This window comes from Lampris incognitus, chromosome 19, assembly GCF_029633865.1.
Source record: "Lampris incognitus isolate fLamInc1 chromosome 19, fLamInc1.hap2, whole genome shotgun sequence".
Classification (NCBI taxonomy): domain Eukaryota; kingdom Metazoa; phylum Chordata; class Actinopteri; order Lampriformes; family Lampridae; genus Lampris; species Lampris incognitus.
The window spans coordinates 20660611-20685592 of record NC_079229.1 but is presented as its reverse complement, the minus strand read 5'-3'; the positions used below and the strand labels follow the sequence as shown (position 1 = coordinate 20685592).

The window sequence follows — 24982 nt, the reverse complement described above, 5'->3', positions numbered from 1 at the left end:
TGAGCAGCTTTTAGCCCCTCAGCTTGTTTAGTGGGTAGCAGTTAGCCTGTCGTAGCTGGTGAGAGGGACAAGAGAAGAGGAGCAGCTCTCAGAAGGGGCTGCGCTGCAGCCACAGCTTCACCGCCCTCTCTCTCTTTGTCTCTCTCTCTGTCTCTCTCTCTCTCTCTGTCTGCCTGTCTGTATGTGTCTGTCTGTCTGTGTCTCTCTCGCTCTCTGTGACCGCTACTTGTACCTCCGCTGCCGCTGAGACTTGGATCAGCTCCCGTGCTCTCTCTCTCTCTCTCCCCTCCCTGTCCCCCCGCTCTCTCTCTCTCTCTCTCTCTCTCTCTCTCTCTCTCTCTCTCTCTCTCTCTCAAACCTTTCTGTCCCAGGGCACTGAGGAGCTGCGATTGTAGCTGCATCACCTCCCATGCAGCTGCCTGTCTACTTCTGCCCTTCATTCTACCTCTTTTTCCATCTCCTTTACCCCCTGTTCTCTCTACTTTGACCTCTCTGCCCCACCCCTGCAAGCTCCCTTACCTTATTGCCAAAATGTACCGGAACCCGTGGATCTCCAATTATCTGAGCCATGTCAAGTTTTGCAGCCAAGGTAAGGCAAGCAGCCCGGGCCTTATCGGTTTGGGTTAGAGCTGAGATTTTAACCTGAGGCTGGGTGTTTGGGACAGCATAGAGGGGTATCGAAGGCTGGATGCTGGAGCTGTAGGGAGTTGGCAGGCTGCAAACTGCAGGCTTTCTCTCTCTCTCTCTCTGTCTCTCTCTCTGTCTCTCGCTCTCTCTCGCTCTCTCTCCAGTTCTCCCTGTCTCTGTCCATTCATTGGCCCTGTTTTTCAGCCAGCTGCCCTTGCACTGCAGCTGTAGCCTCCAAGGACACAGCAAGGGACTCTTAGCACTGCAGGAGGCTTTGTAGGGAGGGAACTATTTCTGGGTGTCGTAGCTACTTTGTCTGAGACTTATTTAGGAGAGTGATGTTACTGTACATAGACTGTGTATGCACAGAGTTACATGGGCATGTTTTTTTTTCACGCTTCAGTACTTGCATGTGAGCCAAGGCCTGCGTGTGTGTTAGTGTGAGATAGATGACCTAGGCTTAATGCATGTTTGATTTACCATAGGTCCATGTGTTTTGGTCTGCGAGTGGTTTCCCGTTCCCACTCTCCTCAGTAATATTTCCAGAGTGTGGATTGAGTGTTGCAATATGGCTTGCCATGGTTAAATGTTTGGGAATCCACAACAGGTGTCCCACAGATTCAGACTTCCCCACACCCCTGATCTGGGATGGCATTTTCCAGCCCGTCGCAAGAGCAAGGAGCCTGGTGTCAGGGTTTGGGGGAGCGAGGTTGTGTTGAAGCCTATTTGGGAGTTTTGGTTACTGTTCCACATTTAACACATGTAACCGCGTTTAAAAATGCACTTGTCCCATCCAGCTGCCTTTTCTGCATTGTTTTCATTTATTGATTCAGTTTAAGTGCAAACCCAACTTGGAGTTGAAGCCGTTTTGTACAGTCGCTGGCTTTGGCATTTAGGATCTGATAGGCTTATTGTCCCCTCACTTTGTTAAGTCCACTGTTTTAAGGTCTGTCCAGCCAGGATTTGTGCTTCCTTGCCATTGATCCCTTTGTTTTTTAGTGCTTAACGTCATAAAGCCCCATCAGTGAGTCCTCTGTTACCTCTTGAGTCTCCTAGCAATCAGGTTGAATACAGAGCAGGTGGGACCTGGTGGGCGGCAGGGGCTCTATAAGCCTATGCATGTTTTAACACATGCACACACACATACACATACACACACACATATACACACACACACACACACACACACACAGTGATGTAATGCCATGGTTTAGGAGTGACACATTTCCTTTTGGGCTTGCTCTAATCCCAGGCGTGGAAGTTAATCCCACACTTTAAATTAGACATATGCTCACCCCGGATGCCTCTTTGGGAACCACAAATTGCAATTGTGATCGAGCAGCAACAGTATGTGTGTGTGACTGCTTATAAAGTCGTTTGTCTCGACATCAGTTCTGTTTTTATCATATGCAGTCACTCAGTTATTGCCCCTTGTAAAAGCTGTGGGGTTCAATGGGGACGCAGGTTATAGGACCGTTCATCAGAGAGGAGACCTGCCAAACATGGCTGCCTTCAGTTTCTGCATGGTCAATGTTGTACAGTCTTCGCGCCTCACTCCTTTTGATAGTGTCACATGAAAGGGCATCCTCGCTTCGGAGGTTGACTGGAGCGCTGCTGAATCATGAAATCATTTTATCCCCCTTGGTTTATGGGTGTCGACCCTTTTTTCTTTACGTCCCCGTCAACGCACTTGAGCCATCGATGGTGCCGTGGTATTTCTCCCACGTCGCACCTGCAGCAGCTTTACCCACCGCCGTGGTTCTGTAGATCACAGCTCGCATCAAAGGCCACCATCGCCGAGGTTTTTATGTCGGTGTGTGGAATGAGGACTGCGTTAAGGCAATGGGCTTTTCAGAGGTTACCTGCCATCCTGTATGGGTTAGAAATACCGGTCGGGCTTATGGATCTGATAAGTCAGAGGGCCCAGAATCCACGTCTGGAAAGTGATAACAAGCTTATGTTGCTGTCCAGGCCTGCAAGCTGTCTTTGCACTTGTCGTTTCACGGTCTCAGTCTAGGCTAATATCAGTCATAATATTAGTGAATACCTGATATCAAAGCCGTGTTTTGGTCAACTTTTATTACTTGCATGAGCCCAGTATCTTCTGTTGGCATTAACCTAGTTTAAAATCAATTTTTACATTCTCGAAAATGTGTTTTGTGTTTATGGGCGAAATTTATCGTCAGTCATCGTTTTTCTCAATAATTGAAAAGTTGAAAATCTCACCTCAATGGCACATTATTCTAATGAATTGGCGCTTTTGCCAATTTAGGAGTGAATGTGTGTTATGATAAAACTTGTGGTTTTGTAACTCTGGTAGTTAAACAATGTCAGTTTGGTGTTGGCGCACTTGTCAAGACAGATCCCTGAATTTAGATAACCGGGATTATGATTCAAGTCATGTCGGGAATTAGTTGTTTTTCCTTCAGTGATATTCCTCCCAGCTGAATCAATACACAACTATCCAAAACAGATCCAGGCACATAGCCCTCTCCAAATAACCCCCCCTTTTCTTTTTTTGCCTCAAATGATGTTTTGCTTGTAGGAGGGGATTTAAGCATCAATCCAAACATCCCTCATAAGGACTAACAGATCCGGGGTGGGGGTTCGCGGTGGTTTCAGGGAGAGATTGGGTGTCCGGGTAGGGGTGTGTCAGGCGGCCCTGAGGTGAACTTGGAGAGGGTGGTCTCCGGATAGAAGTGGAACCAGATGCTTGTCCCAAAATTGCATCCGCTGGCCACTCTTGTGGTCCAGGGCAGCCAACACGGCACGTTTGAGGTTTGCAGTCAATAACTGAACTGGACACCAGCGTTCCTTAAAGGGATATTCCGAAGAAATTGCATTCCTTAAAAGGCTGTTTCTAATGCTTAATATGCATTAATGCCTTTTTTTTTTCTGGGTAAGGAAGCTTTAATGATGTCTTTTTCCCCACAGGCAGGTGCTCATCTCATAGTTTAACCTACCATGTTACTCACGTCATTTGCCTAATAAACACCAGACGGTCATTAGCTAAACATGTTAGTAATGACCCCTCTTCTGTGTCGCTGTAATTGAGTTAAACTGTGATGGGATTCTAGGAGCGTTTTTATCCCATGGCTGCAAAAGAGCAACGGTGTATATCATTAGGATGTAGCCACCGGGCAACATGGAGTTGAATTTGTATGCGTTCACTTCATACCTTTCTCCACTGTCTTCGTTTTGTCTGCCTGCTTCCTATTTCTGGCTTGTTCGGGAATCCTGCTCTGTGACAATGTTGTAATCAGCCGCTGGCACCGTCCCAACCACCCAGTAAGACAACCTTTAACGTGTGATTAGACGTTATAGCGTATGTCTCAATGACACACAGGCAGCCACTCCTCCACAGAGCGCCTTGAGCGATGACCTCATACGCCGCACGCGGGCTGACACTTCTGGTGGACTATTTGTGCATCAAGAGCAATGGGGCTTGTGTATGTGCTGTGGGGGGTGGGGGGTTTCTTGCAAGACAGATGTTACTTTGGTCACTGGTTTCTTCCAGTGCACACTTCTTCTTTTTATTATTCTTACAATGCTTTGCAACACATCTCTCAACATTTAATCCTGAGTCATTTAGGCGAGCGCATTTTTCACTTTGGCCCGTCAGATACAGTTTCTTTTCCCTGTGGGTGGTCATTTGATTAAGGTGGTGTAGTGTAATGGCGTCCTGAGGAGAATATTTATTTGATCTTCAGATGTCTATCTGCAACGTGCAATTCTTTTCCACATCAGGGCCAAAATTGACGTTGAGCATTGCCTGTCTGCTGTGGTTGTGCTCGGCTGATAAAGAGCATTACCTCATCTTAAATGTCGTCCCTCTTTGTTCCACCCTCAGGACTTGGAAGTGAGACACCCATCAAACTTGGCAACCCCAGATTACTCCAGAAGAGGGCTCTGAGGTAAGAAATGTACGAAAACGGGGCTATTTCAGATAATATAACATGGAAGTGCTTTTGAGTCTTCATATAGTAAGACAATGCTAAATGCTTGCAATGCTACCTGTAATATGTGGTCTCAAGATCACTTCCCATGTGTTTGTTTGCATGAGCTTCATTTTTGTTTGCACGTGTGTGTCTTTTTGTACATATGACGGTGAGAGTGAAAACAGACAGCAGGATGTCAGACGAAGCTCTGCTGCATCACGCAGGGCTGCTGTCCAAGTTCAGTGAGAAAGTGAATGATAAGGTCATTGTGCTGCAAGGCTGTGTAAAAGCTACCGACTGCAGCATTACTGGGATTGCATATTGTCTCGTTGTTGGCGAGGCATCAAGTAGCCCACCCTGCCGAGATGCATAACTTCCTATTTATTTGTACAATGTACAGTTTTGACTTAACAGTGGTGAGAACCAAAAATGGACAAATGCTATTCAGAGAATAAAACAATCCGTGTACATTAACCAGAGATTGCTTTTTGGAAGGGATAAGACGTATAGCCGTGAAAAAAAGCTGCTGTTGTAGTAGCAAGGCTCTTGCTTGTCATCACCCATGGCTATGTCTGTCAGCACATTTGCAGCTCTGTTGCAAACTAGTTGTTGGGATGGACATAACCACAAAATTATGCTTTTGCATTTCTTGCTTGTTACTTCCCTAAGACTATCGACTGCCAAATTTCATAGCTATATCATAACTTGGGTTGTGGTTTTGAGTTCGAGTCCACAAATGGTTCCAGAATATTTCATAAAATGGCTGTGTGTCTGTACATTGAGCAAGTTTAATGCCTCCCCACAATGTGTCAATAGATAAATATTGTAGGACACAAGACTTGATGCAGAATACACTATTCTGTTACAGGTTAAAACACAAATGCATGGTTTGGATGAGGAACTGATAGTTTTTGAAGTCATCCCAAATTTACTCCCCTATTAACTGGATTCTTGAACGTCATTCAAACTGATCCTGCTGCCAGCACTGCTTTTCTTTTTTATGACCTGGATATCTCTAATCTCAGTGCTTAACATTCGCTGAATAAACCCATTGCAATTGCTAAAAAATTCAACTTATAAACACATGATTGTGTTACAACTCAGCCCTGCATCAATTATGGTTGATATTTTCTCTGCGCCCCCCCAGTTTCCAGAAAGAGTTCTCAATTGACGAGAAGGACAACCTTGCCAAAAGCACCAAGGATATAGATGTCAGTCTCTTGGCCAATCTCCCTAAAGGTGAGTAAGGGTTTTGTGTTTCTGCTTGCTTGCATGTAACCCTCCAAATGTTGACTTTCCCAAGGCTCTGTTGGTCAGCTTTCTGTTTTTCCATTGTGCAACAGCGGCCTCCATGCCAAGTGGATTTCTGACTAGATTATCTAAAAGTTTAATCCTCAGATGTTACTTAATATTATATTAAGCATTCCAATTTTGGTTAACTCAAACGTAGGTCACTTGAGACATCTTTTTTCATAGGCCACTGCAGGGATGGCTGGTACACATGGGCTAACAGGGCTAAGCCCTCCCAATTTTTTACAATAAAGATGATAAAGTTGTTAAAAAATCTTAGATTGTTTAGCATTTTGGTGGAACCTCGAGCAACAGCAGCACCAAATAGTCACAAGAAAAACACAGTAAACATTTAAATGGGTTTTATTTTTTGACAGCCAAAATACAGTAGCATTAGCTTCCATTCATCTTCGTTGTGATGTCTTCGTGAGTGACAGGCATCGCGTCATGCCCCCTTGATTTGCTGATCATTTGAGCTAAATTCATTCAACCCTTAAGCCGCTGACTTCCCCCCGCCGTTTTCTACCCAATTGTACTTGGCCAATTACCCCACTCTTCCGAGTCGTCCAGTTGCTGCTCCACCCCTCTGCCAATCCGGGGAGGGCTGCAGACTACCACATGCCTCCTTCGATACATGTGGAATAGACCGCCACACCACCTGGACGCCCCAGGCTGCTGACTTTTGACAAATGACAGCGGAAGTACAAAGAGTGACAGGTGTCATGGCACCCCCCCCTCAGGCTACTGACCTTTGACCAATGAGAATGGACAAACAGAGTAAAGCTAGGATCAGACTACATGATATTTTTGTCTTTCACGATGGTCACAGTATCAGATTAGGCAATCATAGTGCCGTACATATTTGCCGCGTCTTGGCTGGGAGACTGGCAATACTACAAGTATGACCCTGACCAATCATCGTATGCTGTCTTTCACAGTCTTGCGTGAGTTCATAGGTCATCGGGGAGGAAGGTCGAAAAATTGTCAGTCATGGCTACAGAAGAAAAAGAAGAAAAAACGATTGTGGACACTGTTGCGGCTAGTGCTACTGGGGAATGATAACCTAGCATAGCTTAACCAGCTCCTCACCAGCTTGCTGAAGTGTCTCTGCTATTTCTCACCAACATTTAACCAATCTTTTTTGACTCTATCATGGTCGTCCCTCAAGGAAGTGTAAAAAAAGGCAGGGGTATTGTTGCCGCTGCTCAATGAACCTTTCTTAGGTTTCGTTTTTCCACCTGACAGCAGCAATAGCAGCATTCCTCTTTCTGTTTGTCATGTTAACATACGTGCACCAGAGAGCACTCTGTCATCCTATTGGTCAGCGTCAAGGAACACGTCGTAGGAGATGTCAGACTGGGCAGGAAAATACAAACAATTCTGACATGCTAGCCTTTTCGTTGGTTTGTAGTGGGGCGTCCGAGATGCCACATCGCTCTTCTTCAATTATGTCACACTACACTGGGTAAAGACGCCCATTCGTCATTGTCGACATTCATAATTAGGCCCAACGCTGGAAATTTGTCGGCGACAGCAAAATCATATCAAAATTGGGCTGAAATTGTGTAGTCTGATCCCGGCATAATGGTACTGTGAGGTACTACTTGTGCGAGAGTGGAGAGGGGAAGGTGAGCGCAGGCATTAGCATGAACAAGGTGGAGATTTACTTTATCATCCATTTTCTTTGACATCTTTGGAGGGGAAAATTAGAAGTGAAGAGACAGGAGACACATCGTTCAAAGATGCTCAAATAAAACACAAAAAGACAAACAACAAAATCATAAGTTTGTGTTACTTGGTTTCAACGAAAGGACTGGCCAACTGCAAGTGTAGCTAAGAATTCACTTTTCTGTTTCCCATGCTTGCTTTGTGGAGGGGACACAGCTTGGACCTAACAATGACTTGTGGTTTGAAACATTTATCTGACAAAATTAGGAAATGTGTGTATATGTGTGTGGGAGAGAGAGAGAGAGAGAAAGACAGACAGAGAGAATTTTTTGGAATCAGACCATTCTTGTGGGTATTTCTCTGTAGTGTTGTTGTAGAGCACTTGCTATACAAGGTATATAGTGTCATTGCTGTAACTCGGTATCTCGGATGTGATTCTGCTGTTGCTGCAGCGTGAACTATTAATTGGTATAATGCATTTGTTAGCCCGCCCACCCAACATCTCCACCAGCCGTCACTGTGCCACTGAGTGGTGAGTACAGCCAGGGGCTTGATGAGCTGCTTAAGAGAGGCTGCTCACTGAGTAGGAATGACCTTTTTTTTTTACTGCAGAAGTTAATGTGTTTTATTAAATTGATTTCAGATTGAATGAAAAGAATAATTTAGCATCAAAAGGGACTCGGGTGGGGGGGGGCTTTCAATGCAGTGTAAATAGACTTCAGTTTATAATGTAAATCGCTGATGAAGGGGAGTCAAGGATCAAGTTTCCCACCTCACTCTACTTTAGATGACATTACAGCACAATTCTGCATTCACAACAGAAGACTGTTTGTGTGTGCATGTATACTTTGCAATATTTCTTTGAATACTGTTGCCATTTCCATCCAAACACTGTGTGAGATTTTTGATAGTGGATGTTGGGATCTTTTTAAATTCAATTTCACACTTAGTATACTTTGTAGTCTGTGACAACTGTTTGTTTTCACCCATAATCCAGTCTCCAGTTAGTAGATAAAAGTTGTAAACGAATATGCAAGAAGAGGCCCAGTCTAGTACTGGCGTCTTTATAATTCATTACAGATCGTCTGTAATTATTTGTCACCATTATATCAGGAACATCAGTGCCAGGACAATTCAGCTCTTTTTCTGTTTTTTAAAACCAGAGTCTGTAATGTCAAGTATTGGTGACTCAATTTTTTTACATTTTTTTACCCCCCTTTTTCTCCCCAATTGTACCTGGCCAATCACCCCGCTCTCACCCCATAAACCGTCCTGGTCGCAGCGACCAGAACAAATACCCGCAGACACAGCCAATTATATCTGTAGGGACACCCGACCAAGCCAGAGGTAGCACTGGGATTCGAACCGGAATAGATCGCTATGCTACCCAGACACCCAACTTAATTTATCTCATTATTTTGTTATTTTATTGTACTGTACATGACTGTTGTTTTGTTGTTGTGAGGTGTAGCTGTGGGGTGATGCTACACCCCTCCTATCCTCGATTCACCTGCTGAAAGTTACAAAAGGTGACTTTCTTGTACAGTAAAAATGTTGCAGGGTCGGCAGCAATGCTGAATCCTTTTTTTCAATTTAGAGCTCTCCATCTTTTGAACGCAAGGCTGATATTTGATGTAAGGGGAGGTTGGGGGCTCGGTTGTGCAAAATGTTGGCACAGTGCAAATCAATGAAAAGTCAATGAAAGAAGCAATACGGTGCAACAAGCTGCTCTATCACCCCAAGAAATGCAAGGCGAGGGAAGTGGTCACTTACTCGAGCTGAAAAATGTTCAACTCGAGTAACGATTTCTCATGTAATGAACTAGTCAGCATGGCTGACGTAGCCAGGATTTTAGAAATGGTGAGGTCATGAGTGACATTCCTTCTAGTCGGGTTTGCGGCACCCCCCCCCCCGAGAAAATTTTGAAGACTATAGTATAAATCTGTATTTAAATGCATTCTGAGAGTAACAGTAAACACTTAGGAAATATTGTCAGACATAGATGAAAATTAGACTAGAATCCAACGCAAGTTAAGTCACAAATATAGCCAATTTTGAAATTGCTCTTTTTCAGCTCAGTTCCTTACTGTATTGAAATCATTTTCACTCTCAAACAAATTGAGCAGAGGAGCGCATCTGCAGTATCTTCCAGGTTTTGCCCTAAATTATAACCTGACAAGTGTTCGAACACTCGTTACTCAAATTCAACCAGACAATAAGCCATAATCTAAAAGGTACACATGGCGTAACAGTGAAAAATTAGTGTATGAAATATAGTAGAACAAAGGAAGAAGCTTAATTTACTAAAGATATTTGACTGTTATGACCAGGACCACTGAACCCAACCACAACATAAAAAGGCAAGATAAAAAAAATATCTTTAAAAAAAAAGTAGACTTTATTTAAATAATAAGATGAGTGTGTGTGTGTGTGTGTGTGTGTGTGTGTGTGTGTGTGTGTGTGTGTGTGTGTGTGTGTGTGTGTGTGTGTGTGTGAATTAGTGTTTACAAAAGCTAAAAAAAAAAGTGAAAATCCATGGTGGCAACACCTATCTGCCAAACAAGAAAGAAAAGAATCATAACAATGGAAGCAGCTGACCGCAGCCTATCAGTGACTCATTTCCTGACTATTTCTTGTCTGTAAAGATTCTGGTACATGAAGGCGCAGCATTAGAGAGCAAAGGGAATCAGGAAATCTTGTCATCCCAAAATCTTTAACAGCACAATGACCCAGAAGAGACTGACTTCTCTCTCATAGATGCGAACATAGTATTTATTTTGGACATGGGCTATATATGCCCCGATGTGATCCTTCATCCCCATGAACCTCGTGCAAGTCCTGGCAAGGGCCACTTTGGGAGTAAGCTACTGTCATGCTGTGTATACTATAGCGTATGAACCTATTTCCCACCATGAATATTTTTGCCACTGAAAATGTCAGAGTAGAAACTCCTAATTGATTCTGTGCACAGAAGTTTGCCATGCACATGAGAAAGCATGGCAAAGCATGATGGTTGCACATGTCATGTTTTGAAAGCCTATAGATTAATAGTTTGTGAGCTCAGGTCTTAAATGCAGTTACTGCCTCTGTTCCTGTGGTGTAACTCGTAGTTACCTGTTTTGATTGTGTGGGTCAGGTGGAATACAGTCTATGGAAGGCCATAGCCAGGCCTATCATTCATTCCATTTACCAATCTTGCTTTGAGGTGTAGGCTATATATCTGGCGCATGCCTCCTTATTTATTGCCATTCTATATTGTTCCTAAGAGGATTTGCATCATCCGTGTTACCAATACCAGAATGACAGAATGTGTTGTTGCCTCAAGTGAAGGAGTTGAAGTATCTCAGGATTTTGTTCATGAGTGAGGGTAGGATGGAGCGGGAGATTGACAGGTGGATTGGTGCAGCATCAGCAGTAATGCGGACATTGTACCGGACCGTTGTGGTGAAGAGGGAGCTGAGCCGGAAAGCAAAGCTCTTAATTTACCAGTCAGTCTTCATTCCAACCCTCACCTATGGTCATGAGCTTTGGGTAGTGACTGAAAGGGTGAGATCGTGGATACAAGTGGCTGAAATGAGTTTCCTCCATGGGGTGTCTGGGCTCAGCCTTAGAGATAGGTTGAGGAGCTTAGACATCCGGAGGGAGCTTGTAGTAGAGCCGCTGCTCCTTCACTTTGAAAGGAGCCAGTTGAGATGGTCCGGGCATCTGATTAGGATGCCTCCTGGGCGCCTTCCTTTGGAGGTTTTCCGGGTACATCCAACTGGGAGGAGACCCCGGGGTAGACCCAGAACTCGCTGGAGGGACTACATGTCCAGTCTGGTCTGGGAACGCCTTGGGATTCCCCAGGAGGAGCTGGAGGGCTTGCGGGGGAGAGGGCACGTCTGGAGTGCCCTACTTGGTGTGCTGCCAATGCGACCCAACCCCGGAGAAGAGGCTGATGATGAGTTGAGAGATTACCAGTACCATATTGGTAAGGCCAGTCATGTGTACTTTGAAAGTGCAGCCTGTAGTCAGACACAGTGTTGGCTGATCTTGTAGTAAGTGTTGCATGTATGTAGGTTACGGCCTCCTCGCCCACAGAGTGAATAGAATGACAGGACCGTACTGTACGTGCACAACTCATTACATGTATGTCACATAACGTAATGTGTTGTGCCCTCGCTTGATGATGCCAACCTTTGTTCACAACACACCATACAACTATGTAGTTTTAGCAGTTCGTCACGTTAACATTGTATGAAATATATTTATATTAATTTTTTTTTAAAAAAGACCAGGAAAAATACCGAGGACATGACCTCGGTGTCCTAAATGGTAGCTATGGGCCTGGCTCCCTCTCAGTCAGTTCGGGGCTGAGGGTCTTGGTTGAAGTTCCTGTTAAGTACCATATGTTTACTTTGCGGGTGTTGACTTACCATTGTTTTGTCAACTATAAGAAAAGATTTATACATGGTGTGTGTCTTGGGGCATACAGCGGCTTGTTGCATCGTTTTGCCTCCTTTCGTTTACTTTTCATCGGTTTGCACTGTGCCATAATTTGGCATTGAGTTTGAAGTGAATGCAGTGTAAAACGTGGGTGCTTTTGTGACCAACCTGCACAACAAACCAAAATGAAGCAAAACGGTGGGGGGGGGGGGGGTTGCATAGAGGTCACGAATTCCACACATTATGGATTCTGCTTTTGAGCTATGATATTTTATCTTTTCTTCCTTCAGTTTCTGAACTGAGAAAGCGATTTGAAGGCATTACTACAAGTGCAAGCGATTGGGAGATGAACAGGTAAGAGGAAACTGTTAATGATGTATTTCTATGACTGCATGGGTGTACAGGATTGGTTTGTGGCATGTACTGTTGAGGTAATGGTAATGTAGATAGCCATGAACAATAACATGGCTGAGGTTGGTAAATCTTCCTTCTTGCCCGCTTGTGTGCAGGAAGGAGCGTATTGCCCGACGGTTGGAGGGTATAGAGGGTGAGGTACATCCCTCTCTGTTGCCCAGCTTGGTGGCCAATCGGCTTTTGGAGGAGGACACCCCACGATACACACGTGCCTCGGACCCCTTTGAGCCCTGTGGTGGTGAGATAATAGTACTTGGCCTAACTATATAGTTAACGTAATGGTTAAAAAACAAGTTACTGTGAAACATCAACATCTATTCAATATTTAAACCCATATTATGAGTTCCAGTGGGTTTATATGGGGGCGGCAATGTCTCACGAGGTGTAGCAGGTTGTTCGGTAACTAGAGGGTTGCTGGTTCCTCTGCTCCTCCTGGAAAAAATGTCTGTGTCCCTAAGCAAGACACCTAACCCCTAACTGCTCTCGATGAGCTGGTTGTTACCTTGCATGGTTGACACTGCCGTGTGTGTGTGTGTGTGTGTGTGTGTGTCCAAGTGTGAGAATGTGTTTGTTATGTTGTGTGTGTGCAAATGTGTGAGGCATTAATTGTAAAACACTTTGGAAAAAAAGTTCTACATAAATGTAGTCCAAGGGCGTCCGGGTAGTGTAGCGGTCTATTCTGCTGCCTACCAACACGGTGATCGCAGGTTCAAATCCCCATGTTACCTCCGGCTTGGTCAGGCATCCCTACAGACACAGTTGGCCATGTCTGCAGGTGGGAAGCCGGATATGGGTATGTGTCCTGGTCGCTGCACTAGCGCCTCCTCGGGTCGGTCGGGGGGCCTGTTCCGGGTGGGGGGGACTGGGGGGAATAGCGTGATCCTCCCACACGCTACGTCCCCCTGGCAAAACTCCTTACTGTCAGGTGAAAAGAAGCAGCTGGCGACTCCACATGTATTGGAGGAGGCATGTGGTAGTCTGCAGCCTTCCCCAGATCAGCGGCAGAGGGGGTGGAGCAGTGACTGGGACAACTCGGAAGAGTGGGGTAATTGACCGGATACAATTGGGGAGAAAAAGGTGGGAAAAAAACCCAAAAATAATAATAAAAAGAATAAAATAATGTAGTCCATTTACTATTTATATATCTTTAAAAGTCTTTTACCCAAAACGCATGAATAGAAACACAATTTTGCATGTTTCTCCTTTTGCTGTCTCATGTCAGTGTTGCTCTATGGGAATAACAATCTTTTGTTCTCCAGTCACAGTCCAACGATATGGCTCTGAGGACTTGGACAGCACAGACATGCAGCTAACTGCTCCAGAGCTGCAGTCCAGAGCCCGGTGTCAACCCGAACTTCAGTCATCTGTGCACCACGAGCCTGGCTACAGCTCTGGCTCTACCCCTGAACTTGAGTCCAAGGCTGAGCGCATCGCCCGCTACAAGGCCGAGCGTCGGCGGCAGCTAGCTGAGCGCTATGGCATCTCTTTGGATACAGAGCCGGACGTGGACTGCTCTGCACGCTACGCGCGTGGCCGGAAAGAGTCCGATGGCTCAGAGAGGCGTGGCAGGGGGGAGTTGTTGGGGGAGGAAGGGAGAGATATCACCTTGAGTTCCTATGCCAACACTTCTGCCATCAGCCCCAGAGCTGGCCGCACTGCACTCCAGTACAGCTATCCGGATTCAGGCTTTGAGTCAAGCCGGTCCAGGGTCGACTCGCTCACTGAGAGGGAGCGGCTGATGAACATGGAGAATCAGCGCAGGGCTCAGCAGGAGAAGGCTTTGCCCACCGACCCAGCATCCTCTTCCTCATACATGGACGTGATGTCATCATCTCAGTCCGCCAGGTTGCCTGCTAAGGATTACATGGTCACAGGGGTACCACCCAGCTCACCAAAGCTGAGCAGACACCCAACCCAGTCTTCGCCAAAACATGGGGTGTCCCCTGGGGACATATTCATCGAACAACAGGCCACTTCTGGGCTCAGCAGACAGGGGTGAGTTATCTCCATGTTTGTCTTACAATGTTATCTATCTTTGTTAATTAGATAGTTGATGGACACACACATACCCAATCAGTCTTTTTGTTGTTGCTTTGATAACTTATTCCCAGTCAAAATCATAAGATCTCTTAAAACATTACAAGACTTTAGAATAGAATAGAAGTTCTTATATGGTTGAGTCCCATTAATGGCAGGTAGCAAGCATCTTCCTCCTGAAGTGTCTTTGGCTGATAGGGAACCTGTCTTGCTCACTGGGATGGTTATCTGTAGTCGACCCAGTATGCTGGTGGAGTATTCACTGATATACACACAGGTCATAACTTCGTTTCTTTCTTCTTCTTTTTTTTAAATTTTTTTCCCCCTTTTGCTCCCCAATTGTACCTGGCCAATTACCCCACTCTTCTGAGCTGTTCCCGGTCGCTGCTCCACCCCATCTGCCGATCCAGGGAGGGCTGCAGACTACCACATGCCTCCTCCGATACATGTGGCGTCACCGGCCGCTTCTTTTCACCTGACAGTGAGGAGTTTCGCCAGGGGGACGTAGCGCGTGGGAGGATCACACTATTCCCCCCAGTTCCCGCTCCGCCCTGAGCAGGCGAGGAGGAGGCGCTAGTGCAGAGGAGGCGCTAGTGCAGTGACCAAGACACTTACCCATATCTGGCTTCCCACCTGCAGACAAGGCCAATTGTGTCTGTAGGGACGCCTGACCAGGCCGGATAACTTTGTTTATTGAGTTTTGGTATTCTACAGCCAGCCCAGCCCAGGAGAGCTCATGGCCTGTCACTCTCGATCTGAGATACATGCTGTGCTTCCACATCCGACCAGGATGTCGTCTTTTATCAGCCTCCCTTTTTTTGTCCTGTATCATCCTCCTTCTCCCCTTTTCCTTCCTTATCACTTTCTCTCCCTCACTCCTTACCCACTCCGTTCCCTCCCTCTTCTGATGCCCCCCCCCCAGTTCAAAACCTGGCTGCTCTGTGTGTTTTATGAAGGGGGTATTGTGTTACAGGGCAGCTCAGTGTGACGCTGTGGTCAGAACGGTGACTGCAGAGCACAGCTGGGCCTGATTTCAAGTCCAGTGAGAACTAGGGAAAGCATTGCAGAGACACGGAAGAGACATTCCCCTCTACATCTCTGTTTTTCACTCTTTTCTGTGGTTTTCCTCGTGTTTTTCTTTCATATCTTTGTCTATTTTCTTGTTCGTTTCTCATCAAATCTCAACCTCTCCACTTGGCGTTCTCCCTCCCATCTCTTTCTCATTTTTTCTTGTTTACTTTTTTCTTTGTCTTTCTCTCTATCTCTCTTTTTATTATTATTATTATGGGTTTGCTAAGACAAATGGCTCAGTGTCAAGGGGACAGTATGACTCACTGTCTTTGGTCTGTGTTTGAGGGGGATGGCATTTCCTCTTGAATATCTGCGCCGATAGATAAGGTCTTAGGTACAGACAGAACCGATTTGAAGGGACACCCCTTCCTTTAATACAACAATAGGTGATTGATGGTCAAGAATTCGTCGGATGTGTCCACTTTTCCATATACCGTCGGTAGAGTGCGTAGCTGTTTTTACAAGATGTGTGTGTTTGTTTTCATAGCTATGGCTGTTCGTTTTATTGTCCCCATTTCACTGCATGTGATACCTCTCCAAATACTAGAGAAACGGCAAACGACTGTCTAGTGGATCCCTTTCTGATGTATGAGTCAGCATCTCATGCTGGTCAAGCTAGCTCAGTGTGAACTCTGTGAGGTGTGCTTGTCCGTTTGGATTTGTGCACTACCACACAAGTGAACACTGACACTGAAGTATCCATGGCCCACCCACCCACTCATATGCATTCTCATTGGTGCAGTGCAGGGATGAAACTGAGCAGTGATTGGTTCCTCGAGACCGATGCTGAGGGTGACACCCATTCTCTTATCAACTGGCCATCCAGGTACCGCCCACCCCGGGGCGCACGGCTGAGTCTGACTGACACCCTCCCCCCAATCCCATCAACATTAACCTTTATCCTCTCATTCAACTGGATTACCAATAACTCATGGACCCATATGAGCAGTGTTTCTTAAACCATAGGCCTCGGTGGGACCCAGAATGCATTGGATGGTTCACAACAGGGCGACACAGAGCACTAACATCTTTCAGTTAACCTAAAGTTGAACAGGAAAAATGACATTTGCTTAGGTTGGGTCCCAACTAAAACAAGGTTTAAGAACCCCTGCTTTTGAAATGTGCAAGTCACCTGACATCACATAAAGACCAAATCATCCTTCATCCTTAATCCTCGTAAGTCCCAGTTTCCTTTGGTGGCAATCATAACTCTGCTCCCCTTCGTGTATCATGGACATGTTGTGAATGTGCAAATAACCCTAGTGTTGAAAAAAAATGTGGAAAAAAAACCCATCTATAAAAAAACAACAACATGCTTTTGTTAAACAAATGGCATTCAACGTAGGAAAGATGGTCGGGTTGCTGCAGTATTGCTCCTTTTCCCCAAGTAACACTGGTTTTATGTCAATGACTATGGGTTTAAGGCAAAACCCTCAGAGTAAACACTTTTCTGTGTGTGTGTGTGTGTGTGTGTGTGTGTGTGTGTGTGTGTGTGTGTGTGTGTGTGTGTCTCACTCTCTCTTTCTTACTCTTTCTCTGTTGCTTTATCTGCTGGTTTAGCAAGAAGAGGGTGAGGTAGATGCACAGTGTCCAATATCCTCTTTCTCTCTTTAAACGGATATGCTCACACACAAAGAAAACTGTAGATTAGTGCGGATATTAACGCATATTACTATCAGATCCTTTTTTCAAAGAAACTACACAACAATCATCCTTCTCTCAGGCATAACTGCAGCTTTGAATTTTGTGTACAGCTATAGTCGGTTTTGTTTTGGCAGCAACTATTATAATTGTGAATGAGGTGTGTGTGTGTGTGTGTGTGTGTGTGTGTGTGTGTGTGTGTGTGTGTGTGTGTGTGTGTGTGTGTGTGGTGAAAATGTTGTTAACTGCCCCCCTCTTTCCCTGAAGAGTACGAGTTAGGGAGAGGCTCGCCAGGGAGGAGGGCCACCAGAAGAGCCCAGAACTGGGAAGTGTTGTGGATGCCCCTGTGTACCGCAGACACCTCCAGTCCCAGACTGCCTCACGCCACCATACAGAACCGCCAAGCTCTCAGCTCACCCGGTCTGGGCAAACTGAGGGGCATGAGGGAGGTGGATACCCCAGCTATCTGTCCATGGCTACTAGCACTGCCCCTAAGGTGCAGCAGCAGCCCTTGGACGGAAAAGAGGAAGACTCCCAGGAGATGAAGACAAAGAGCCTTTTAAAGAGTAGGAGAGCCATGCTGCCCTCAGAGATCTTCTACAGGGAGACGAGCACTGAAGACCCACGGAGAGGAAGGGGGGATGAGTTCCTAGGCAAGACCAGGGAGGTTGAGGTGGATGCTCCTGCAAGAGGAGGCTTTGGCGGTAGAACCAGGCAACGGCGGGAGGATGTAGCTGATCCCGTCAGACCCACGGAGCACGTATCCCGCCTGCAGGCTGCCGAGAGCAGAGCTAGAGAGCGGGAGAACGCTATCTACAGCCACAGAGGCCTCGCTCCCTCCTACAACCAGCCTAATGTGGCCCATACAACAGTGTCTGACAGTTGCACCTCCAACCCAGTCTCGACATGCTCCCCGCCAGACACTGGGGCTCCACAAGGGCCCAGTCAAAGAAACCTGCACCACCAGTCCTCGGGGTCCAGAGCTGTCAGGGAGGGGGAGAGTTCCCAAGCTAGCAAGGAGAGGATAAGTGAAAAAGAGGATCACCAGGACTCCAAGATCTCCGTGGCCCAGCTCAGACACTCCTTCTTAGAGAGCACCAGCATCCCCTCGGCCACCAGAAGACCTGAGCTGTAGGTGGTACAGTAGAAAGATGCACTGCAATGTCCACCGCCTTGGAACTCATCAGTGTTTGTCAACTAACATCGCCTGCCTAATGAATGTCTAACAATCAACTAAACCTGGTTTGGTGATAATGCAAACCTGTGGATGATTCTGTTGTGCGTTTTCTAATCTGTAGAAATATTCATGCCTCATATGCTCATGAGCTGCCAATAGCCCATTAAAATGTATTGGCTACTGCATTTTGTTTGGTTCATAACTGCATCTAATGAAAGGGGGTATTTGTGTGTGTGTGTGTGTGTGTGTGTGTGTGTGTGTGTGTGTGTGTGTGTGTGTGTGCGGGCGCGCACTCCAGCTACTAGAGTAAATTGGGCTCTAACCGCTAACAATCAGCATGACTTGGCCTTTGCTCACACACTCAATTTAAATACCAGAGGTGTGGTTGCCAGAACATTCGAAGTATAACCCACAGCTCTGTTTTTTAAATGATGCCATCTCTTCTGCTCCTTCACATCCTTACTACACTGACCTTTCTGTTCTTTTGTGGGTATCTGTTTGTTCACCTTGGACACCCTTCCCTTGGGTGGTCTCGCAGAGAGGCCGAGGTAGACGGGCTGCCGGTGTGCCCTGAGGCCCCTTGGAGAGGGGAGAGGGAAAGGGGGCGCAGGCCCAGGCAGTATATCTACCCCGGGGAGGGTAGGAAGACCTCAGACAGATTTAGGACCCAGCCCATCACCACTGCTGAACGCCAGGAGACTGATAGGTATCTGGCTTGGTCTTGAATAAGCACGGCTTGATGTGCACAAGGATCAGTCAGGCTGGATAATGTCCACTTGATCATTTTATGCATGTCAAACGAAGCTGTAACAATGTTTGCTTGTGTCAAATTTGATTTAAAAAAAATATCCTAATCAGGTTTCTGTGACCTTAGCTAACCAATCAGTCACCTAATCAACAGTTAGCTTCTTACTGCACAATAAATCTATATTAAGTGATTAGGTGCTAATCAGATAAATGCCATGAATTGAATTAAAATACACTACATGGCAATGGGGGGCCCTCCACACACTTTTCACAAAGTATGTTTTGCTCCCAAACTCAAGGTAGACAAATGGTAGCTTAAAGCCTTTTGATCGGGCCTAACATTAGCCACTACATGTGACCGTACCAGGTTTGCATGAATCGGCCTTTGTTGACCTTTTCTTACTGAGGCTGTTGAACCTGTACACTTCTAATACGAGCTAATTTGCCAGCTTAGTTCGCTCTGCTAGACTCTTGAATTTCCTGTGATTTCCTCTGCTAACACATGCCACCACGTATACAATACACCTCAGCGAAAACTGCTTTGTCCCGCTGCATGTCTCCACCGGCTCTGTGCACAGCCGCTGCTTTTCTGCCCTTAACTACCGACATGACCGAATAGTGTACCGGACCGGCAACTAACTTGTGTTGATGTTTGTCTTTCCTCCTCTTTCCTTCCCATCTGTGAAGGTCCTGTGTGAGTTCAGATTTTCCAGAAGGTAAGTAGTACTTTGAACTTGATGAATGATATTTAAACTATCATGACTTCAAATAGCTGCACGTTCTTGGCCGGCGCCATAGAAGAACTTGGTGTGAATCATGTTGGGTTGTAAAATCAGCAAGTTTAGCATGCTGAGTAAACTGAATTTGTTTATTCACTGTAGAAGTGTTATATTATTAGACAGTAATATAAGGAGTGGGTCACTTTAAGTCTTTTATTACTTTATCATATCACTATAACATTACCTTGTTATCAACTTTTGAGTCTAATGCATCATTAGTTTTAAATGTTTAACATTGTTTGTGGACATTTTCTTACAGTTTTTAGTTTCCTTTAATCTAATTTTGTGAAGCGTAGACGTGATAATCAAAGGGGTTTTTAATGTTGAACTGAGCTTTCGATGTAGTTGAAGCCATTAGGATGATGTTTAATTTTTGCAAAATGGCATTTTGTCGGTGCTGGATGTGTTGCGTGACGGCATTTAATTAGATTCCATATTTCAGAAAAAAAAGCCTCCCCAAAAGTGAATGCGACACCTCATTAATGACGGGGTGTGTGTGATGGGTGAGGTCAGTGATATGTGACATAAAGATGCACACGGTTTGAAACGAAGGACTCGGACGAGCTAAACTCAGCTGCTCTCTGTAGGAGGATTTCCCATTACTGTGGACAGCCTGTGGTGCGAATAAACACCCAGTAATATTTTTATTTTAACATAAATAACATGCTTATCTAGAAATTCAGAGAAACCAAGGTGGGGCTAAAACCCAACGAATAAAAGTTGACTTTTCAGTGGTTTACATTAAAGCTCCAAGAATAAGCAGGAGGGCGGAGGCAAAATGACTCAAACCTCTTAGTTTAGCAGTATTTTTAATGGGAAAGCGCAACATTTTGAAGTGGGGGTTTATGGAGTCATTACTGGTGCTCACAGTAGCATAACATCACAGCAGCTCCACTGAGAGCAGAACCACCTCATCTGCTTCTTATAAGCAGACATTCACTCAATACGCTCCCAGACGATCTGGAATAAGAGGGAGCAGAGCTCAGCACTGCCGCACTGGTCAAAGGGAATAGTTACTAGGTGATGTCATGTCATCTGTCTTGCTGTGTGTGTGTGTGTGTGTGTGTGTGTGTGTGTGTGTGTGTGTGCGCGCGCGCGTGCGCGTGCGTGCTTAGAGCCATGCCCCTTGCACCTGTCTAGTCTTGCATAGTCTTCCCAATGACGGCACTCACAAGTGTTGAGATGTGGTTTATCTGAGCTTTCAACTAAAATGCCAGATGCTAATGGTGTTTGCAATGAAGGAAAACACGGTTTCGTTGTCCTAAGATCTTAATTATGATTTTGAGTATGTTACCCTGTTAACACTTGTACTACATAGGGAAGAGACAGATGTATTATATTCCAACAGAATGCCATGATTTTCCCCCCCATGTATTAAGCTCATTTATCATTCAAATCAGCTTCTTCTTTTTTTTCAAGCTAAAGTCTATCTAAAATGTCCTCTGGCAACCCGTGAGCCAAATGGTTACGGTGCATGCCACATAACCACAACATCCCTGGTTCGATTCCAGCCAGTGACCTTTGCTGCGTGTCGTACCCATCTCTCTTCCTTTGTTTCCTGTCTGCCACTTCACTATCATCTATCAAAGGCAAAAAAAATGGCTAAAAAAATATATATTTAAAAATGTCCTCTGAGACTCTTGTTAGACCTCTTGATTTAATTCCTATGTTGTGGAGTGGAAATGGTTGTGTGTTTCCAAACCCCTGCTGTCTCCCTCTCTCTCTATAGCTGATGAAGAGAAGCTTGATGAGCGGGCCAAGCTGAGTGTAGCAGCCAAGCGGTCTCTCTTCAGGGTAAGATTCAGCATCTGCCAGCTTGTCCCGTCATTTCTTAAACCACTTTATTGCATTTGCACAAATGGATACACAAGTGAGTGAGTTAGCATTCCTCTCTGACTACACGTACTGTACAGTTGTGTACTGGTGCTGGGCAACATGCACGGAGAGATGTGCTAACAATCAAGGGTGCAGATGTTGACGTTTTTTTCGTTTTCATATTTTCTTTTATTTATTTGAATGGATCTGTCTGTCCTTTCCACACTTTGAGGCTTTGAGAGCAGGACTTTTCCAGCACACATGGCTTGATTTTATTACACTGGTGGATCTCATTTGACAAAGGATTCAACGGGAACAAGGAATTTAAAGGAGCACATTACCAAAAACCGCCCCCAGTATGACCACTGTACAGTAATAAACTCATCATTATTGTCTCTCGGGGATGATCTTAGTTACTCATTCATCATGTATCTTTGATCACTCATTTCTTTAGTCGCACATTATCTTAATCTACTCCGGTGGCCAAGCCAATCGAGTCACCAACTCCGGCCCCACTCTCAATGCAAACAATCCTTTGTTCAAATCTAAAAGCCCACAATCAATATGACAGTTTTACTTTTCAGCCAACTCCAAAACATCTGGGTAAACGCTGCTAGCAGAACACTTTGGCCAGCTCGCGGTGTACTGAAAAAAATAACATTTCTTTTATTTCAATTTTTATTTGCGTTATTATTTTGTATTTAGCAGTATAATGAGTTACCTGATTTCCTCTGTCCCAACACCCATGTGCAGGAGTTGGAGAAGAGCATTGATGCTGGAGTTCCCAAATTGAGGTCCAGGAATGCGGCGGTGGAGAGGAGGCTGAGACGGACCCAGGACCGCTCCCGAACACAGCCGGTCACCACGGAGGAGGTGGTCATCGCTGCCACGTAATGCAACTCTCTAAATCCTCACACTCCTTCAAAATACTGTGTATTTCTTTTTCTAATTTGTCAAATATGAGAAATTGTTTTCAAAAGTAGTTACTTAATGGTTCTTGAAAAGTAAAATCAAGTGCATCCCAAGCACTGCAGATATTCGGAGCCTCTATATACAGTCGTGAGCTGTTGCCACTCTCATTTTCCAACATTGAACATCACTTTTTCAGCAACAGAGGTGACCTGAAATTTCATTTCTAAAGTTAACTCTATCAATACTGGAATGAAATTTTGCAGCAACACCTTTTTTAGATGTGGTTGTAGCCTAGAACATTTGTCATTCAAATGCAAGGCCACACTGCACCAATTATTAATTAATCAGTGGCTTCATTGCTGTACCGCCACACCATCAGCATGGTCTAAATGCCTTTATCCAAAATTTTTGACTTTACCCTTTTTAATTCATCACCTGGAAGTGATCTTGCATCCTCCCTCTCAGTCCCTTGTCTGTTCTTTCCGTCACCTATATGTGTGATTGTGTCCCCGTCCACGGCTGTTTTTTGTGTAGCGTCTCCACTGTCGTGACACAAATGGCGCCTGTGCACACTGCTGTAGCACGCATTCCTAGCCCTACGTTAGTCTGCAGTACTCTGCCCCCCTACAGGTATATGGCACACACACGTGCATGGGTATGAAGAGTCAAACTGACCCGTGACTAACACGATGGCAGCCTCACTGACGGTTGCATTTCATTCAGCACATTAGTGTTGCCTTGACAGAATGGCGGTGTCACAGCTAAGTAGTCCAATTTGAGTGTTTGATGCCATTCATGGATTTGGAACGTAAAACTGACTGTGTGTCTGTGGTGAATTTGCTCCAAGTGGTTTATAATTGGGGTTTTTTTTTGGATTTTTGGTGCCCTCCTGTGTCATGGAAGGAAACTACAGGACTGACTTTTTACTAAATGATTAAAATAATTTGGACTTGTTTGTTTTTTGTTCACTACCATTGGAAAATGTGTATGTTGTTAGTTTTGAGCATGGTTTACTTTGCATGTCGTCTTCCCTGTTTTGGAATTATTCTGATCTAACCTTTGAATCGACACCTCAGTGGTGATTACATCAGTTACTTTGCATTTTGTTCATCTTGGATACGCTCGGCTTTATATTACTATCCTCCGGTATGCATGCCATTTGCCAGCTTGCATGTGCAGCTTCCATGTTTACCAGAAGCCTTGTCTCCCTTTCTTCTCTTCTATATCTGGCTTTGCTTCAACACCCCAGCCTGCAGGCTACCTCGCACCAGAGCTCCACAGCTCGGGAGCAAGCGCAGGACACCTGGCAGATCCAGGATGTCCAGGAAGTCCAGCGCACCAAGCAGATCTCCCCAGGGAAGGAGGAGGGCCATGGCCAGATGCTGAGTCAGGACCGAGTGCAGGAGGAGCCCGACCTCTACACCCTCAGCCTGGCAGAGAAGATGGCGCTGTTCAACCGCCTCGCTCAGCCACCCTCCAGGGTCACCCGCACCAGAGGGGATACACGCCATCGCCGGGCCAATGCCCGCTACCAGACTCAACCTGTCACACAGGGGGACATGGAGCAGGTGGGGGGGAATAGATGACTTATGGTATCTCCAATAGAAAGCAGTTTTCTGTGTCTACTTATGTTGAAGGAAACTATGTAAGGTTGTACTCTTTTTACCTCACTTTACTTTGGACCAGTGCAAGCACATGCCTTTTCTTTTTAGTTTTTACAGTATGTTAAGTCTAATCTCACAAAACAAGCCTCAGCTAATCTCCTTATGGCACGGAACAGTAACGGTTTCAGCGAAAGTCCGTTTTAACCTAGTGGAGTTCATTCATGTCCGTATGGAGAGAATATATCAGGACTCACTGTTTTGTGGACAGAGTGGTAAAAACACCCTCTATTGTATAGGTTCTGTTTTAGTTTCTTCCAAAGGGCAATGTAATAAGACATTTAGTACATGTGCGTCTCTGCTTCAGGAGGCCTCAGACATAGACATCAGTGATGAACAAGAACTGTGTGACAGCCCGATAGAGCACCTACAAGTAAGGCTCCTCCATCTTTGTGGCTCAACTGGCTGCTGCAAGTGACACACTTGACTATTTTCATCAATGGTCATGTGTCTCTTTGAACATGTCCCATCTCCATGCTGATTTCATTGTGTATGGACAGTATATCAGTGCATGGCCCAGCTTGTAAGTCTGATTCAGTGGCACTTGTGGCTTTTTTGTACTGTACGTCAGCTCTTCATCAGTCCGCTTTCTCAATGAGAAGGCTGTGATGTGCGGATGATGGAGGTTGCTGCTGGCTGTATTCCAACTAAGCATGGGTATGAAAGAAGCCTCTTTGGTGGAGCAGAGGAGTAACACAAGAGTTCATGGCTTCATGCCGTCTTCACCCACGAATGGTCGGAGAGCTGCTATTTGTCATTAGCTCATTCAGATCGCCACCG

The 24982-nt window shown here is 45.4% G+C and overlaps 2 protein-coding genes across 3 annotated transcripts in view; both read left to right on the top strand.

Annotated features, from left to right (window-relative positions):
* Nucleotides 1–531: 531 nt before the first annotated feature.
* LOC130129620 (supervillin-like) lies at nt 532–22523 on the top strand. The gene is made up of 11 exons (XM_056299212.1): nt 532–589; nt 4478–4541; nt 5713–5804; nt 12239–12302; nt 12458–12600; nt 13622–14357; nt 16213–16296; nt 17379–18242; nt 19723–19751; nt 21544–21608; nt 22383–22523. Exons 1-11 carry the CDS (start codon nt 532–534, stop codon nt 22521–22523), a joined length of 2340 nt encoding a protein of 779 aa, XP_056155187.1.
* svila (supervillin a) overlaps nt 22450–24982 on the top strand; it is a 39954-nt gene continuing 37421 nt past the window's right edge. For both annotated transcript variants that reach the window (XM_056299923.1, XM_056299922.1), the window contains exons 1-3: nt 22450–22519; nt 23076–23171; nt 23791–24109. In XM_056299923.1, the coding sequence (XP_056155898.1) occupies nt 23098–23171; nt 23791–24109 (393 nt within the window). In that variant the 5' untranslated portion in view covers nt 22450–22519; nt 23076–23097. The remainder of the gene's footprint in view (nt 22520–23075; nt 23172–23790; nt 24110–24982) is intronic.

Excerpts from the sequence above, each read along its gene's own strand:
- LOC130129620 (XM_056299212.1), top strand. The coding sequence starts at position 532 with ATGTACCGGAACCCGTGGATCTCCAATTATCTGAGCCATGTCAAGTTT. Across the intron at positions 5,805-12,238 it reads CTTGGCCAATCTCCCTAAAG|TTTCTGAACTGAGAAAGCGA; the intron begins GTGAGTAAGGGT and ends TTCTTCCTTCAG. Across the intron at positions 18,243-19,722 it reads GCCACCAGAAGACCTGAGCT|GTCCTGTGTGAGTTCAGATT; the intron begins GTAGGTGGTACA and ends CCATCTGTGAAG.